This window comes from Rhea pennata, chromosome 8 (assembly GCF_028389875.1).
Source record: "Rhea pennata isolate bPtePen1 chromosome 8, bPtePen1.pri, whole genome shotgun sequence".
NCBI classification, from domain to species: Eukaryota; Metazoa; Chordata; class Aves; order Rheiformes; family Rheidae; genus Rhea; species Rhea pennata.
The window spans coordinates 30,778,065-30,796,527 of record NC_084670.1 but is presented as its reverse complement, the minus strand read 5'-3'; the positions used below and the strand labels follow the sequence as shown (position 1 = coordinate 30,796,527).

General features: G+C 42.5%; 1 protein-coding gene across 2 annotated transcripts in view; it reads left to right on the top strand.

Annotated features, from left to right (window-relative positions):
• The window catches only part of SOAT1 (sterol O-acyltransferase 1), a 72,451-nt gene that overhangs the window by 37,056 nt on the left and 16,932 nt on the right, over positions 1-18,463 (top strand). The window contains exons 1-3 of one of the 2 annotated variants that reach the window (XM_062581813.1): positions 6,423-6,437; positions 9,493-9,622; positions 17,753-17,811. In XM_062581813.1, the coding sequence (XP_062437797.1) occupies positions 9,499-9,622; positions 17,753-17,811 (183 nt within the window). In that variant the 5' untranslated portion in view covers positions 6,423-6,437; positions 9,493-9,498. Of the gene's footprint in view, positions 1-6,422; positions 6,438-9,492; positions 9,623-17,752; positions 17,812-18,463 lie in introns of those variants that run through there. The other variant, XM_062581812.1, reaches the window with a different exon arrangement.

Sequence of the window (18,463 nt, the reverse complement as noted above, 5' to 3'; positions counted from 1 at the left end):
TAACCAGCAGCAGTCCTCCTTTTGCCTGTATCAGACACATTTCAGTAAAGAACTGAGCAGGGAGATAACACGTGTGGATACCCTCTCTGGCCAGGTATTTCCAAAGGGAAGGAGTACTCAGGGAGGAGTAAAAAGGAACAGATGGAAATGGCCTTGAGCAGAGAATAGGGAAGTTTTTGGCAGGAGAGCTGCAAATGCATGGTGTTTCAATCCGTATCAAGCTTGATAAAGGCTCTCACAGAAGGGAAAGCAGCAGGCCTTGCTGCATCATTACCATGGAAACAGCTAAAGAACTGGTTGGACAGATTTAGAAATGTCTCCTGCTTGGGACTACTTTCAGTAGATGTCACCTATCTTTGCAGACATTAAAACAAGGTGGAGGAAGAAGAAATGTCTTACAGTGAAAGCTGAAAGCATGTTTTCTGTCTTAAGTTTGTAATGAAGAGCCAACCTTCCGCTGCTTTATGAACATACTTGCTGTCCTCTGAGAAATAGTCATATTCTTGAGGAGGATTATTTTTCTCCACATCCTCTTACTTTTGGGGACTTTCATTATCTTTAGATCAACGACTTTTAGCATTATGCTTCTAGCTGCCATGTTGATGCTTCTAGATTTCTCTGCGGTGCTCCCTATATATCTTGTAAACAGTGACTATCTACATTGCATGTCTCTGTAACTTCTCTCCAGGATAAATAACCCTAAGGATTTCACAATCCCTTAAAGAGAAAACCTGGCTGCTTTGTTCTCACCATGCCAGCTGGAGGTTTTTTTTTTTTTTTTTTTTTTTTTTTTTTTTTTTTTTTTCCTGCATCTTTCAAGTATAATACTTTTCCCATTGCCTTATTGTGTTATTTCTGAAAACTGTATAAAAGATTACAAAAAAAATCATATTCCAACTCAAGTTGGAATCTGCCACAGCCCTGTCCCTAGAACATGCTACTGTTTCTAGAACTGGGAAGTAGAGAAAGCTATGAAAATCTCCTATGTTAGAAAAGTTAAAATGTTCATTACTGCACATAGGAAGGTTATTAGCTCCCATAACCTGTGCTTTGTGAAATACCAAATAGGTAGGACTGTATGATCACCTCCAAAAAAACTGCCTTTCCTGGTCCAGTCATTACATAAGCCCTAATTCTCCCCCATGTTTATCAGCAGTCAGTGGATTTATACTGTTACAAAACAAACAGGAGACAAGGAAGTTTTGTCTACCAGAGCATCTTAGAAGCTTATGGGGAGAACTGTAGCATTTTTTTTTGTTTTTGTATTTACATTAAGAAAAAGAGAAAAAAAATGTAAATTATTGTGAAATATTGAGAGGAAGAGATTTCTGGTCCAAAGCAGCTAGCCAATGGATCTTATTGGCAAGCCATGCTAGCTCCTCTTCAGCTCTGGGCTTTTCTACATTAGAGCAATGCGTAGTTGTTTCTGAGATGCAGTGTTAGGTTTTCTTTGTTGCAGAAGAAACACCACAAAGAGAATATAGGAAGACCCAGATCATCTTTCAGAATTGTATCACATGACATTTATATCCACTATTTTTTTCTGATATGTGTTTGTGCACATCTGCAGTTAAATTCCTCTTTCTTTTTTGCTTTCTCCTTATTTGTAATATGCCAGAAAATTCCCCCTTTTAAGCTAGCATTCGTATTGAAGACCAAATTTAGAACATCTGAAGTGTTTATGGACTGATGTCTGAAAGGACCAAAACAGACCCATAGCAGGTACAACAAGATGTTAACTGCCTGGGGCAGAAGGCACCCGTCCATCTCTGTCCAGACCAGTACCACACAACATGCTGTGAGGGCCACCACAGCTACAGTGCGGGGCAAATGACCTAGGGAATAGTAAGCAGGCATTATACTAGGTGCAAAATGTCTAGTCTTCCATGTACTGTATCCTACCTTTACAAGCAAAGGTCCCAGCTCTACAACACAGCTGGAAATCTGTGAAGTCTCAAGCAATATGTACGGTTGCTACTGTAGGAATGGGAAGGAGAGCCTGGCCAAACTCAGTGCTATATTTCCACAAAAAAAAAAAAAAAAAAAAAAAAAAAATTTTAGAAAGCCCTTAAAAGCAGATGAGTCAATACCATTAACTAGACCTGTTTGTTCTGGAACTAATCTCTGAAGTTACTCTTCCAGGGTTGACTGCACATTTTGTGCAGAGCATTCCTGCTGATACAACTTCAGAGACTCTATCACTGAGCTGGTTTCAATTTTTTCATGCAATTTTAATAAGCAGCAGAACATGCTGCAAAATAAATCTGAAGCTGAGCTAGTGCCCCAAGGAGAGTGATTATAATGGCATAGTGTTGTCGAGACCCCGATGAAATTGTTTCTCAGCCTAAAAGAGAGGAAAAACTGATTTTATTATGGAAAGTAAAGAACAGTTTCAGAAAACACAGCTAAGCTGTGTTTTATGTGTTACCTGGTAATTATATCTAATACAGATTCAATATCTTTCCTAATTTGCTGTTTAGCAGGTTAGGAGGGTCTCCTTTTTAACTATACTGAAGAAATAACCTCCTCATTAAAAAAAAAAAAAAAAAAAAAAAAAAAAAAAAACTGCTATTACAGTACCCCAGTTGGCAAGATTAATGTGATTACTTCGAAAATGGTAGGGAAAAAGAAAATTATTTGCCCCTCAGAAAGTAACGCAGATTTTCCCCTTTCATACTTGAGCAATGGAATCACAGCAATGAAGTTGGCTGATGTGTCTCCTGCTTGGTCGGATGAAAAAGCTCAACCCGTGATTTGCGGAGGTCTGAGTGGAAGCCAGCAACCTGCTGGTGGCAGCAGGGTTAAGGAAGGATTTCAGTCCAGGAGCAAGAGGTGGCGTGATGCTCCAGTAAGGATACCACTGCCCTCTGCTGAAAGAAATAAACTTGTTTCTTTCTGACTGTTCCATCTGCCAGCAAAAATGCTGTGACTTTATTGCTTGGAACGTAACTGCGCGAGGAATTACTCTCTGAAGTCTGAGTTTGATTCCTGCTGCTTCTTTCTTATCCCAGAAGTCTGCTAAGCTCAGTCTCTGTCACCAAATATTTTGAAAACTGTATGCCTCATGCAAAATAAAGAGGAGCAAGGGTAATTACATGCAAAATCTTGATATGGTGATAGTAGGAACTGTGAAAACTTGAACCTGAGCTTTAGAAAATAATCTTTAAGATTTATAAACACATCAGACATCCTCAACAACCTGATATCTGCTGGAGCTAGTTTTAGGTCTCCTTGCCAAAATTCATTCATGCATTACTGATCAGTCTGAAATCTTCTACAGTTTCTTAAATGTCATTTTTAACAGCAGCAGTTGGCTGCTTGAGTTTTGATCTCAGTCTTAGTGACATTTTTTCTGGTTGTGGGAAGATGGAAGCTCATTCATTGCTACATTTATAGCCAGTTTTGCATTATACATTTAATTTTACTGGCATTTTATTAGTGTTAGATTAAAAGGTTAAAAGTTGACTTCAAAGAAAGGTGGAGGTGTACAACATTTTGTACCACTTGAGGGAGCTCTTTCATTAATACAGTAGGACATTGCTATGGTGCATGCATTTGTTTCCATTAATGAGAAATTATAAACTGTACTTTTAAGCAGTATATTTTAGGAAATACTACACTATATTAAAATATGTGGAAGTATTGAAGCTCTTGGATAACTGACTATAAAGGCCAGATAGAAGTTATAAAGGAATGAGTCATTCTAGTTAAAATCAGTGGCAATAAATGCAGGCATCAGAAAGCACCACAGCTACTTAGTACCTGAGACAACTGAAACCAAAAATCCTAAAATAGAAAGTAAATCTGAGTTACATAGAATTAAAAATAGGCAGCGTTAATCACATCTCTTTTGCAACAGTGCCAAGAATGGCAGAAAGGAACAGGATGAGGCACAGATTTTCCAGTGGGGATGTGAAAGCCTTAACCCTTTGCCTCCCCCCGTCGCGGTCCCCACCTCTCCAACGCCGGCCGATACAGGCCGTGCTGCTGCCTCGCGTGCTGCCCCTGCTCGGCTGCACGGACCCTTCCCAGACATGATGCGGGTGTATCCATCCACCCCAGGCAGAACATAATAAATACAACGGCTTTTCTTTATGCTCCCTCTTAGCTGGTAGGTTTAAGGCAGACACATCCAGCGTCCAGTGCATCAGCAGTCTAAGTGCTGGTACAGAACATGCACACAGAATCAGGGAAAAAGAAAAAGAAAAGAGAACCGGAGACAAGCGGCAGAAATCGAAGAGGCAGGAGTGGCTGCCCGGTGCCAGGTGAGGCGAGAGCGAGCAAGGCCTAAGCAAACGGCTGCAGTGTCAGGGCACGGCTTCCCATGTCAACACATGGAAATGACCCTACAGCGATTCGGATGGGAGAGCAACGGTGGTTAGGCAATCGTTGAGCAATGCAGCTAGCAGGATGAAGGTGAAATAACACTCCTGGACAAATCACCATCATAAGCACATGGGCGAGAAGCAGAGTTAATGATGTAACCGGAGGAGGTTTTTTTAAGAGATGCTAATAAAATGTGATGGCACCTGTCTCTTGCTTCTTTATGTGCAGAATAAGAAAAACAAATTCATTAGCTCGGAAGGTTATGTTTGCTTTTCTTTCTGTTAAAGGCATCTCCATCCAGAGTTAGTGTTTTACTTATTTGATGAAACAGTTTCACGAACAGCGCATATTTAGGGAAGTTCTGGAGTTTTTTTTTTTTCTTTTTCACTTGCTCAGGCAGCTCATGTTGGCACCACCAGACACTTCAGTGTAGATGGCTGGTGCGGCATTTTCAGCATCAGTGATCATGTATAGCCTGACTTTAGGGTAGCTCTAAGAAATGTGTTAAAATGGGCTTGCAGCAGTCAGTTATGTGAAAATTCCCAGTGGTATCATCCACGGGGCTGCTTGCGTGTTAGCAATGATAGGCTTTGGCTTTTAATGTTCACAGGAGCTCTCATACTAAGCCACGTGAAAGATGGGTGGTGGATTAATATTGCAAACCTGAATCTCTCTCTAACTTTTCACTCAGTGGCTCTGCTCAGTGTCCCCAAAGACTATTTTTTAAAAAAGTCCAAAGAGCCCCAGCAGAGTTAAACATTTAAAAAAGTGTTTCTCAGGTATGTGTTGGTCAAAACAAATTTGTTTTTATCAGCAGAGAACAGGACTGATAACGTGAAGCGTGACAGAAACGATGAAATATTCTAAAAGCAGGTCGTAGCTTTGAGACAACCTCCGGAGATGTATCTACAGAAGTAGGGTGCATAGCCCAGGGAAGTCATGCAAAGATGGGGAAGACACGTGCCTGCTGGTAGAAAATGAGTGAGTTGGTTCTCCCTGTTTCGGGAATACCCTCCCGTTTGCACTTGTGAAACGCAGCTCCCCAAAGGTTACTAGAGTTTGTTTGCTGCTGAGCGTTCCAGTGACTCACGGTCTGTCACATGCCTGTCCCTTCCCGGACAAGGACAGGAACCAGAGCGCAAACCTGAGCCCTTCACCCAGTTTTTTGACACGGCAGGTGACAGGCTGAGCCTGGGATGAGACCTCTCCTGTGAGGTCCCTTTCTGGGCTCCTGCTCTGGGGACCGCCAACTTTGCTCCTTCACAGGAAACATTTCCTCCAAGAGCTTGGAGTCCCTGGGGGAAAACTTCTGTGATTATTTATCCCCTGGCGCAGATAACTGATGGTGCTACTCGAACAGGCAGGCGCTCCAGTTCTACTCCCCTTCAGAAATAGTTATCCTCAGTTTTATCCTCGCCTCTGTGAAGCTGCTGGAATTTCACAACCAGGGACAGGCACGTGTACGAAATCCCCGGAGGCCGGGTGAAGCACTTGTTGAGCAACCGCTGTGTTCCTTCCAAAGGACGAGGACACACGGAGCTGCAGCTCCCCTCGGCCTCCCAGCCTTGACCGAGTGTCCTCCCGGGTCTTTGAAACAAGCTTTCCGCGCGCCGCGGAGGGGCTTGGGGGGCGGCGGGGAGGATGCGGGGGTCTGCTGTGGTTTTAGCCAGGACCGTCCCCCGTCTCTAGGGCTAGGTACTGCTCTCCCCCTCCATCTGTAAGAGGCCTCAAGAGGGCTGGGGGGAGGCGGGCGGCGGCGGGAGCGGGTGGGACCGGCGGCCGCCCCGTCCCGCCGCCACCGGCCGTTACGGCGCGCCGCGGTGGGGGAGGGGGGGAAGGGGGAGGCGGGAAACCGTGAGGGACGCAGCGCGAGCTCGGGGTGGGGGGGGGCCGCGGGCGGGGCGGGGCGCACGCCCACGTGCGCCTCGCGTGCCGCCCCGCCCCCCTCCTCCCGGAACGGCTCCTCAGCCAATGGGCGGCGGCGGCGGCGGCGCTCCGCCCTGCCCCTGCGCGGTGACGTGCGCAGGCCGGGCGCAGAGGGGCCCCCGCGCGCGCGCGCGGGGAGGCGGGAAGCCGTTACGCGCGGAGAGCCGGCGCCCGGCGCCCTCGAGGTGACGCTCCTGCGGCCCCGGCCCCGCCGCGGGCTCGCTCGCTCCGTGAGGCCCGGCCCGGCCCGCCCCCGCGGCGGAGGGGAGGCGGCGGCCCCGCGGGCAGCGCCGTGCGGGCGGCTCAGGCCTCGGGGCGGCGCGGGGCGGCGTGTCGCTCGCGGTGGGCTCCGTCCTCGCTGCCGTGTGTGTGTGTGTGTGTGGAGGCGGGAGCTGCCTTTCCGCCCCGCCGTGGGCCCTTGGCGGCTCCCGCTGCTGCGTGGCGGTTTTGGGCTTGGCTTCCTCCTGCGGGGTTTGCGTGTTGCGGCCGGCTGTGGAGAGACAGCTCCGCTCCGGTACCTCTGCAGCGCGGGAAGAGTTCTCCTGCTGCGGCAGCGCTTCTCTTAATTAAAGCTGTGCCTAAAGGCAAAGGGAAAACCTGCGGGATGCTCAAAGGTGTTTGGCGTGAGCTTGTTATTTAGCATAAACTTTATGGGAACTAGAAGATGTGCCCCGACTGTGTTGCTACACTCTCTGAAACTTGAAGGTGTACTTCCTGCAGGGTGTTGCTTTCCTCCTAAGGCATATTTTTAAGTAGCAGCCTTTTGAAAGGCAAAGAGGAGAAACTTGGTTTACGAGTGTTATAATATGGTCAGAATAGCTATAAAATCGGTGCATTTCTGCTGGGAAGCCTGCTAATGGGATGTGTTTGTGATTCCAGATACACAACAAGTGCTCAGAGTGGGGTGAAAGGAGTGTTTTCAAACTGCAGGGAGATGCTTCCTTCTGTGAAGAAGATGGTGAACATTTCAGACTTATCCTGGCACTCTGTTGGGATTGATTTGGCTCTAGCAGGGGTTAGGGGGAAGATCTGATGTCCTCTTTAAAGACTGGTGTGCTGGTAGATGCTTACTTATTGTGATGTTATACCTCTTTTCATATGGCAACTGCACAAGGAAAATGTTCGTGTCTTTCTAGACTCCCCAGTGCAATTCTTGCTGCTTTGCCAAAAAGGCTATGTTCTGATCAGTCAGCCATCTGAACTGAGTTGTTTTGTTACAGTTTTTAAAGTCATAAAGTTCAGTTACAATAGCAACTCTTTAACTTCATGACTTAACTCTATTCTCACACATGGTTCTTCCTTCTTCCATCCTGAATCTCTTTAATTTCTTTCTCTTAACCTTTCAGTCAGGTACTGTAACCACTCCCACAGCTGCACTGGAGAGGAAGGAATATCTTTATTACCCCTCAGAACGGGTGGAGAGCATGTTGAGAAAAGAAACAAACTCTTAGTCCTCTGTTAGAGCTGGGAAGAGGGTGTGATAGGATTTGGCGCATCTTAAATGTGTAAGAGAAGAATTGAAATTTCTGCCTGTCCAGAGTCTCCTTACAGTTGTAAGCCCCCAGTGGGCAAAATAATTCTTCATGCTGACGTCTGTACGTGGAACTGTATAGAAAAGTGGGAGGTGGAAGATGCAATGTCTTCATGGTGGTGACTGTGTTCCATTTAAAGCTAAGAGGGTTATTTAAGAGGGTGGTAGCAATAGCTACTGACAGAGCTGGTAGAAGTAGATTATGGTCTCTGAACTAGCTTTCTGTGCTAGTGAGCATACTTGCTATAGGAAGATTTAGCATATTCTTGCCTGGTTCTCTTCTATTCTGAAGAGTATGAGTAAAAATGTATTCTACTTTATGAAAATTATGACAGCATGAGCTGTCAGCTGGAAAGTTTGTCACTTTTATGGTCTCTGTTTAATAGCTTCTTGACCTAGCTGTGATTTTGTAAGACAGGATGAGGATAGGCAGTGTGCTGCAAGAAACAATGTTGGAGATCAAGTTAGTGATTTGCTGTTTGGTATTGCAGATTTTTTTTTCCTGTATTTTGTAGTGCTCAAAAGGAGGGTAGGAGATGGTTCTGCTAGAGGGACAAACGCAGGAAGCTGAGGTCATGACAGCATGTGATCTCAGAAGTCCTGTTTCCCTTTTGCAGAAATGACAGTCTCAGTATTTTGAATAAACCAGACCTTAAATAATTATATCCTGTCTATTCTAGTTTTTTTTCTCCAGGTGTGTGAATTTTCCTTGCCTGTCTCTAATGACCCATCTGTGCTAGTGTGTTTATTCTATTTTCTAACAACAAAATGCATGTCTGTTAAAGAGTTTGCACCGGTGTGAAAAGTGTATCATAGAAGAGAAGCATTAGTTGTAAATGTAACTACTTTTATGCCTGTGCAGTATTCTAGAAGCCTAGTTCTGATAATTGTCCCTGATTCTAGCTACACCTGAGAGTCTCCTGAGTTGTCTTTAGTGGAGTGTATGCTGGAGTGTCACTTTGACCAGATCAGAATCTGAAAGCATCCTTCCCCCCACTGTATTTTCAGCCTAACTCTGGTAGTTCAACTGTTCACTGCTAACAGTTCTGTCCACAGCTGTGACCTTTGTTGTTGAATGTAGTGTACTTCAAACCTGATTCTCTCTTCCTGCTTTTCCCTGATTTGCAGGCCAAATGGAGTACAAAGATCTATTGAGGAAGCTGCTTTTTCAGTAGAACTCAAGGCTTGACAGGAAGGGACTTGACTCACATGAAATCTTGTGGGTGATTCTGCAAAACAAACATGCCAGATCTCTTGCAAGACCGTTTTTGCTGTCATGAGAACATGACAGATAGATGAACTATCTAAAGGCATTTGCAAGGGCTTTTTTGGCCTTTAGGATTCTGCAAAGAATTAGATTACTTTAAATACTTACTTAGAAGGTTTGCAGGGGGTAGCAGGGCTTGTTATTGTGGTTGCTTGGTTACTAACTTGCTTGTAACTAACTAACTGACTAACTTGTAACTTGCTTGGTTACTTTACTCCTTTAGAACTTGCAGTAGGGGAAAAAGTAGGGAGTGTGATACACAATAAATGGCTGATATACATATATGTTTGTTTTCCCCTACCCTTGCTTTGCATTTGTAATGGAAGGAAGAAAATCTAACTTTAGGATGAAGAAGGCTTTGTAAATCTATTCTTAATCAGTGTTTTTTTTTTTTTTAAGAGTTTCTTCATTACTAATTTCCTATCCTTTTCTGTTCCACTAGATAACAATGGCAGGTGAAGACTGTGTAAGAAAACGCCAGTCTGGCTCCACTATGACCTACAGGACCTCTGAAAATGAAGAAATGCAGAGGAGAGCTGAGGGCGAGAGATCATTCCAAAATGCAAGCAATGGTGAGATTCATTCAGGGATAGTTCTATCTGTGACACCTGATCTCCCCTAAAGTCTCCTTCCCAGCTCATGGCTCTTGCCCCTTTACTCTGTTTCAGCTATTCTGCTCTTAGACTGGTTCCCAAGGTGGAGCTCTCTGTGTACCAACTGCATTTCTCAGCAGATTCAGGTTGACTGGAGTGCTGTTCTGCAGAAGCCTGCCTTGGGGGATATGGACTGCAGTGTTTGCAGGGATCTGGAGTAAAATGGTTAATTATCACAAAAATGTGTGAGATGAGGAGGAAAGGCTTTAAAGCTATAAATGGTGTAAATGTGTCTTGACTCTTTTCTTTCAACTCGTGGCGTATTTAAACACTTCTTCTGGGGACTTCTTCCTTCCACATAGGCTTTGTGTATGTGTGTTCCTGAAGACTCATATCAGACAAAGTGTGTGTGTTTGTGGGAGATGGCAGGCTGCCACAAAGAATTGTCCTTGGTGCTTGTAGGGCTGACACAGAGTGTCTAACGTGCCTTATGTTACTGTCCAAATAACCCCTACCTGTTCTTAACCTTGTTTACCAGACAAAGTTTAATACAAAAACAAGTGAATTTGTATTTACCTTTGATGTGGCCATAATATTAGGTTATGTGGCTTGAATTGGTTTTGTGGGGTGATTGCTGCCATATATTTATGTTCCTTGATTTGCAGGGAAATTGTGTGGGAGTTTAGGTTTTGCCTGTGTGTGTTCTATGGACACCAATAGTCTCAGACTTGTGAGTTATACTGTCCCCTTTAGGAGGAGTCATGTTTCTTACAAAAATATGTTGGAGGGAAAACTATTGCATGAAGTTTATAGAATGAGATTCTAAGGTTTTGGTGATGCCAACATTTTATGCCAGTCAAATGTGACTTCCAGTCATGGTGGTGTTAAACTTGCAGGGAGGTAGTGATAACTGGAAAAGGAGTTATGGGATTAGAAACAGTCTTCTACTTCATTATCTGTGGAAACATCGATAAGATAGATCGAGTTCTTGCTGGCTTGTGGATGAGGAATGAATATAGCTGTGATAAAGGCACAGCTTTCTGTGCTAGTGAGCATTGTAGGTGAGCATGCTCATTTTATAAGCCTTTTCATTTTTAATCCCTCTGAAATGTGACAGTATCACTGTAGGTAAGATAGTGTGGGTTGAGAGCAAGTAAGTGTTCTGGGGCAGACCTCTTGAATATGTACTAAGCTCTCATCTGTACACGTATGCCTGGTGGGTTTTGCTGTAATATTAGGGCTCTTGATTATTTTGCAAAGCTAAGGTGCATGGGTATGTTAGAGCCATAATCCTGCAGTTTGAGTTTGGGCAGACCCCTGTGTTTTTGTGAAATGCTGACAAGTTACCATGTCCCTTTTCTTAATTTCCCTTTTTATGAGGCTTAAGTTGACAAAAAGACCAGCAGCATTTTGAGCAGGCTGGCCCTGGGGTTGGAGCTGAAACATTTGTCTAAGTACTCATTTTTGGGTATCATTTTAGACTGACGTGTTACATCTGAGCCCGTCTGGGACTAAGTGTGAAGCTGTACATTTTAATACAGTCCAAACTGCTGTAAAGGATAACAAGGAAAGCTGAGAGGACTCCTCTTTAGTTGAGATTGGAGTCTCTGTCTCTGAACTTTGCTGTCAACTCAGAAGTGTCATGAAGACTCAGTAGTGTTACCAGTTTCTGCAGATGCTTCACTTGACACAGTGATAGGAGCAGTATGAGTGCCACAGCAGGTAGGAGACAGGAGTCAGTCTCTGATGCCTGACCACGTCATAGAACATGAGGAAGATGTATCCCTTTGGCCAGAAGTTCGTATGCGTGGTGGGATTAGGTTGTCAGCTCTGACACAAACTGGTAAGGTTTCAAAAGTTAAGGAAAGCACTCCTGTGCTGAGTATGTGGCCTCTTAATGTTGTATGGTATGTTTATACCAGTAATAGGTCTTTCTCTGAAAGAACAGCTCAGGTGAAAGAATTTCTCAGGAGAATGGTTTCTTTTGTGTTAGCCATTCACTTGTGAATAGCTTTTTTTTTTTTTCCTCAGGCCTTAGCCTTGGTATTAGTCTCGAGCTGCCTTTTGTGGTTTGATGTGTCTGGCAACATCATACGTACACTGTGACATTTTAATACTGGGTGCTGTGCAGAATTTTGAACAAGATGCATGTTTATTGCAATCAAGGGATTCCAGACAGGTTAGAGACCGTAATAACTATAACTTGTATGCAAGTAGCATCTTTGTGGCAATTCTTCCTGCAGAAAAGTTAAACTACTACTGTAATTTTTTCCATCCTTGAGTCTTCTGATTAATGCACAGAATCTGCTTTTAAACTTGAGTTTGTTTCAGAGGCTGAGTCGTTTGTTTCCAGAAGTGCATAAATTCCTTACAGAGACCTCTAGGCCAGTTATCCCTCTCCTGTTTAAAACTAAAATGCATTGACTGACCTGAACCTGTTTGGAAGCATAATTAGAATCTGTATATTGGCTTTAGATGAAAGTTTCTGGTTCTTCTATCCGTATAGCAATTTTTTTCCTTGTTCCATCAGTGTTGCTGGAAATGATCTCACTGCTTGCCAAGTTATATGACTGAACAGTTTGTGTTTAGGTTTTTCCACATTTATAGTGAGGTAGAAATGTTCGTAACTTTGAGATTGCCAGAAGGATTCTGCTGTCTTTGTGTTTATCTTGGAATGATTCAGCCTATAATTTTGCTCCCACAGAATAGCTGAACTTTAGGCTCATTACCTCCTTTTTTTTTTTTTTTTTCCCTCTATTGAATTGGCTCCAATGTCATTTGAATAACTAATTTTGTACTGACATGGAGTCAACAAGTGATGCATCTAGGCAGCGATAATCCCCTGTTGAGAGCCAGGCATCCTTAATAAAAGTAGTCCTCTCTGTTTTCAGTTGAAAATTTGTAAATGAATCTAAAGCTGTTTGCCTAGTGGGATACTGATGATGATGCTGGTGGAAGAAAAGCCTTACTGCAGTAGAAACTAGCTGGAAAGGTGTGAAAAGTTAGAGAAGACATAGGTCTTCAACATGCCTTAGAGAGCTTCAAGAATGCTATGATTAGACCCCTCAAAATAGCAAAATTATGGTTGTAGGGTCTGCCCTTGTATCCCAAGAAATCAGAAAAGGTCTGCAAGTCTGGCTGATCTGCAGACAAGCTTTGTAGCATATCTTTGCTAAAGTAAGCCTGTTTGGTGAAGCTGATCTTGAAATGTGTCGTTATTAGCTATGGGGTTGCTATTGACCATTCTGTGTGCAAAAGTTCATGAAGGGAGCAATTTAGAAAGCTGTTTAATGTTTGCAGTCTGACCTGCGGCAACAAGGGTGACTTGTACAGGCCACTTCTTGCAGATTAATAAATTTGGAATTAAGTTGTTTGAGTTGAGGTTTCTTGGATATGTTTCAAGGGGATGAATCAGAGTTGTCATTTCTAATCTTAAGTGGATTCTGGTAATTTTAGACTCTTTCCTGGTTTGCAACACATGGGTTTGGTAAAGGCTGAAGAGGTCCATGTAGAAAGCCCAAGGCCATGCTGGCTTTTTACAAATTGGAAAATGCTAGCGTTTCCTTCTGCTGGGGTAGAGTCTGTTCGGGTGCTGTGTTCCTGCAGGCTTGACTCCTGAACTGAATTCCTTGCCAGATTGCGTCGCAATGATCATATGGCCTTTGTGTTCTTTAAGCAGATCAGCTGAACTGTGGAGTCAGTCCCGTCATGACTTGCCTTATTTGCTGACTGGCCAAACAAATTAGCATAACTCAGAGTAAGGCTTACTTGCATCAAACTAATAATGTGTTGTATTGTAGTGGATATGGAAAAGCTTCCCTCTTTGCAGTAGACTTGCACTAGGGTGGCTTTAACATAGCTGTCCTTCAGATAACATCCTCAGTGGTTAGAGAAGCTTTGGTATCAGACAGTAATAGGAAATTAGTAATTAGTAGTAAGATGCCCAATCAAGAATGGTTAACAATAGTATTTTTAAACCCTTTTAGGGTAGGGGCAATACCAAATACAAAAGTATCGCTTTGTAGCTGGGACTTACCAAGATATTAGTTTCAGGATCTCATTGTAAACATTAAGGGAAAATCCTTCTGAACTGTGAGTGACTGTCTAGCACAGTCTTTTCTGGTGTGATTGGTTGTTCAATCTGGGAAATAACTTTCTTGAAGTACAGGTGGCAATAAACTGTAGTTTGTTCTTCATGTGCCTTCCTTAGTTTTTCTGCAGGGAGACATTTTGTCATGAATGCTCTTCAGTGATTTAGGCAGCAACAGTCTCTCTGGATTGTCCTAACTGCTTGATAACAAATGTGCTGCCACAAAGCTGTCCCAATTGGACTGGGAATGGCTCAGAGTGCTGAACTGCAGGCAGCTCCTGTGGCTGCTGAAGTCATTACAAGCTGAAACAGTGATACTGCATTAAAAACCCTGCCTTTATTCAAATGATTTATTCCCATTTGTGCCTCTGGCTGTAGTTTCAGACTTAGTGGTTAAGCAAAATTTTTGACTGCTTTTTAACACAGTTCATTTTGTAAAGCTTGTTCAGTAGAGTGCTGGATTAGAGTCTCATGGATTTTTTTTTTTTTTTGATCCTAAGCTGCAGTGCTAACATCATATGAATGGGATGATTCTGTAGTCATGTATAAGAATAGGTTGAAAAAGGGGAAATGAGACTCTTTGGAAAAGGTCGTATGTAAAATTTCTTGTGAAACTACTTTTCTAAAATTTTTAACAGTAAAAACCTTGCTCAATTTTCAGGTGATCTTTTTTGTTGCCTTAGGAACTAGGCTATAAGTTTACTTCCAAATTTCTTATTTGTTCTTCTGATTTTTGAGTCTGCTTTGAATTTGGGGAAGAGGGGGTGCAGAGGTGTCAAAGATCTTGCAAGAATCTGTTTCCACAAGCCCAAGATAAGTGGTCAGGTAGAAAAAGTTCTTATCAGTGCCCCTTCTGTTAGGAAGGGAGGACAGTTCCCTTTAAAATGAAACTTCTTTCTGTGTAGCAGAGCTCTTTTAAAGCAAATTCTGTTTCACTCTGTTGTGGAATTTGCTACTATTTCATAATAATCTTCAAAGGAGACTTTCTTCTTACAAGTTTTAAATTATTTCTTCTTCTCTTAAGATATACCCCACCTTGCTTTAAATGTTAAGATATACTTGTTTGTCCTGTGCAACCTCGAGTCCAATTCTTGTACTAATGCTGCAATCCCAGAGTGATATAGGGGGAGCCAGCTTTCATTTTTCAGTGTCAAAGGAAAAACAAAGATTCAGATTTCTGTTAGTGCCCAACTCCTTTTAGACTCAAAACCATGTGATTCCTTTTTTGAATGTTCTTTGAGATTAAGTGGTAGCTTGCACAATAGAAGATGAATGACTTGGAAAGAGGATGAATTACAGCTTCTGTTTCCTGTCTGGTGACTTGGTGTGAGTTTATTGGGCAGTGCTAGGCAGCAGAATGACTTGTTCAGGGTGGTTCTTCTCTTTTTCAGGAGACCTCTTAACTTGGATAAGAGGCAACTGAGCTTACAAGTTATTTTACTTGGTTTGTTACATGAGTACACTAAGGAAGTTCAGATCTTGATGTAAAGCCTTTTTGAACCTTGGTATGTTTTTAGCCTGTGTAGTCTGTGCACATTAGTGTGTGAGTGGGTGGAGTGACAGAAGGAACGCTGTGCATGATTTAGCAATTGCAGCATGAGCATGACAGACCTTTCCTGCGCAATCAGAGGTATACTTTGGGTATCTGTAAAATTATGTCCATCTTTTAAGTCAAAAAGAATGTTTTATTTCCAAACTGGAAATCACTCCTGGGTAGTTGCAGTAACTAAGGCTTCAAATGCAAGATGTGGCAGGAAGTATATGGTCAAAGCTAGAGCTATTTGCTTGTAGCTTAGCTTATACAGGAAGTAGCACAGTCCTCATTCTCATGTGTCCTGTTGTCTTTGGCACTGAACAACTTGAGGCAAACTTGATAAGGTCTTGGAGATTGGCAGCCGGGTCAAAGAAAGATTTCCTACCTTTTTCAGGAAAGGTTAGCGTGCTCTAACAGCTCTGTGCTGCTGGCTAGCAGATAAGCACATGGTGGTTCTTGCTGCAGTAATAATGAGGTATTAACATGGTTTTGAAGTCGGGGAGTAGAGCTGTTGATACATACAGAACAGTTCTGCTCATGGAAAAGCTTGGTTTTGGTGAGGTGGGGAGGGAGGAATCCCAATTTGATTCCAGCAAAGTGCACAGGCTGAGTGGGAGGAAGGATTCTCTAGCAGCCTCTTACACTCTTTTGAATCATTTTCCATGAACTGCTTTCGTTCAACAAGTGTAACAATGTGATAAGCTTAAATGCTCAGGTAATTTTTTGCTGTGGAGATGAGATACTTAGCAACCAGGATTTTTATTTATTTATTTATTTATTTATTTATTGGATCTTTGTATGCAGCTACGTATACAAAAATCCATGGTGTTAGTAATTCTTGTGTTTATTGCTGCACCACAAGGTTGCTAAGAAATGGGTTATTGCCACTGGCCCATCTGTAAGTCTATAGCTTGAGCTTGTGTAGCAGTTTTTGCAGACAAAAACTGATGTTACTGCTTGATATGAAGTGGGGGGACGTCAGACTAATGCTGTCAGTCCTAGGTGTTGTGATAACTGAGCACGGCTTGATTAGTTTCTCCTGTTTCACGTAACTCTTACAGTATTAGAATTGAAGTCGTTGCTGCAGCAGGTCTATCTGTACCTTTTATAACTAGCAGCTCATACGAGCACCTTCAGACTAGTTTGCATCACAGAAGCACTTTCTTCTATTTGGAATAGCACTGGACAGTCTGTGTAACTTGTGCGCATAAAAGCAGGGCAGGGACAACGAGGCTACATTATGAACTGTGATATTTTATGTATTTGTTTTCTGGTTACGCAGCAGCACAACATTGGCACCTCTACATAAACTGCAAATCTGGTAATTTGGGCTTTACTGAAATGTTATACAGAAATTCAGTTTGTAGCATCTCTTCTAAACATGGCAATGTTATCTTAGAAACTGAATATAGAAGTTGCAATACTAACTATGAGTTACTATGTAAGGTACTGTGGCTATAATTGCTGAAGGACACACAAAAGACAAGGTTTACTGATAAAGGTAGTATCTTCACACTAACCAGTATTTTAGGCAGTAGATATTGCTGTTAGTCGTTTTTCTTCATATGCCAGAACCTCTATGTTAAGTAACTGTTTTCCCTATTTTAGTTCTTGTTTTTGGTGAAGTAAAATGCCAGGTGGTTTATCAGCAGTGTGCAACCATAGCAGACAAAGATGGTCTTACAACACTACTTGTATGAAATGGTGATTTCCTTTCTGTGTGGTGTTCCTCTGTATGTAACACAGGCATGTCAGATGTGTATAGTTCTTTATGCAAAAGACAAGTGGATTTTTGAGATTTGAATTATCAGCCAAAGATATTGGTAATGACAAAAATCAGATGATGTTCATGACATAATTAGACCTGATTCTGTTTGCTTAAGTGATAAATCAGTGAGAAATACAGTCAGACCAAAGTCTAGTGGATGAAAGGAGTGGGAGTAGCCAGGTTTCAGTATGGGCTAGTATTCCAACTCACTGTTCTGCCTGTCTTCAGAGCTGATAACTTGCTCTATTTGTACAGATAGTCATGACTGACCACCTTGTCTGTTGGCAATGCAAAGTCCTCCAGACAACCTAATCTTATGTCTAGTTCACTGTGCATAAGATAAAGCCCTGATAAAAGATCAGCACACTTGCATATGACCTTCTGGAGGTTGTTCTAGTTGTTGTTTCAAGGCTGAACATATTTAGAGACCTTGAAGATTTGCAGAATTGCTGATGGAAAATAAAGCTTTAAAAGTCCAATGTGTTATCAGCTGTTCCCTGCCTTACAATGCTGTGATCCTGAATGGTTGTCTAAAATATTTGCTTATAGTCTGTGAACTTCCTGCTGCTTAGTTGTGAACTTATTGGAACCTTATTAGAAGTCAAAAGCATTTATGAAAAAATTGGTGGCTGAGCTACACACGGTGCTGCTTGTTTTCAGTCATGCAAGTCATATAATTGAAAATGCAACTGTTAAATATTTGCTTTCCTTCCTTAGGCCGAGTTGATGTGGACCATGTGATAACAAGGAAAATGCAGCTAATAGCAGAAGCTGAGGTAAATATACTCTAATGGATGTTGGTGGAGAGAAGGGGGATAACTGTCTATGGACATCTTTCGGAGAGTCTCTAGTTCTGGAACACACACTCTTCTTTCCATGGGCAGTGTGAGAGCAGTGATTATTTTTTTTTTAATACCACCTGTTCTTCATCCTCTGCATCTTACTTTTCTCACCTTGCACAAAAGAGTTGATATTATCAAATTGCGGTTTTATCTTACTTAGCCCCAAAAGATTAAACTCCAAAGATTAGAACTTTGAGGCCTGTAATAACTGGACTTTCCTTGCTGCTAACCTCTGGCAATGTGATTGTCAGCTGAGCCTGCTCCCTCTGACGGCATGCATATTTAATGTTTAAATGTTTAAAGTGCTTGGTGTCCTGCTATCCACTGAATAAAAGGCAGCATGTAGCTGGTATTCCACAGCTTCTGTTCTTTTAATGATCGAAAAGACCTTCCTGAGTTTGAGCCTACTTTTTTTGTCACTAAGCGATACCAACATTTTCCTTCCTAAAGGAAAATAGTGCTGGGTATTTTTAATGTATTTTGAGTCTGAGAGCTGCTGTTATCTTAGCTGAGATGAGAAGGCATTTTGTGCACCTTTCCAGACTGTTGTGGGGAAGATGGCTTACGCCCAAATTACGTGAAGTTA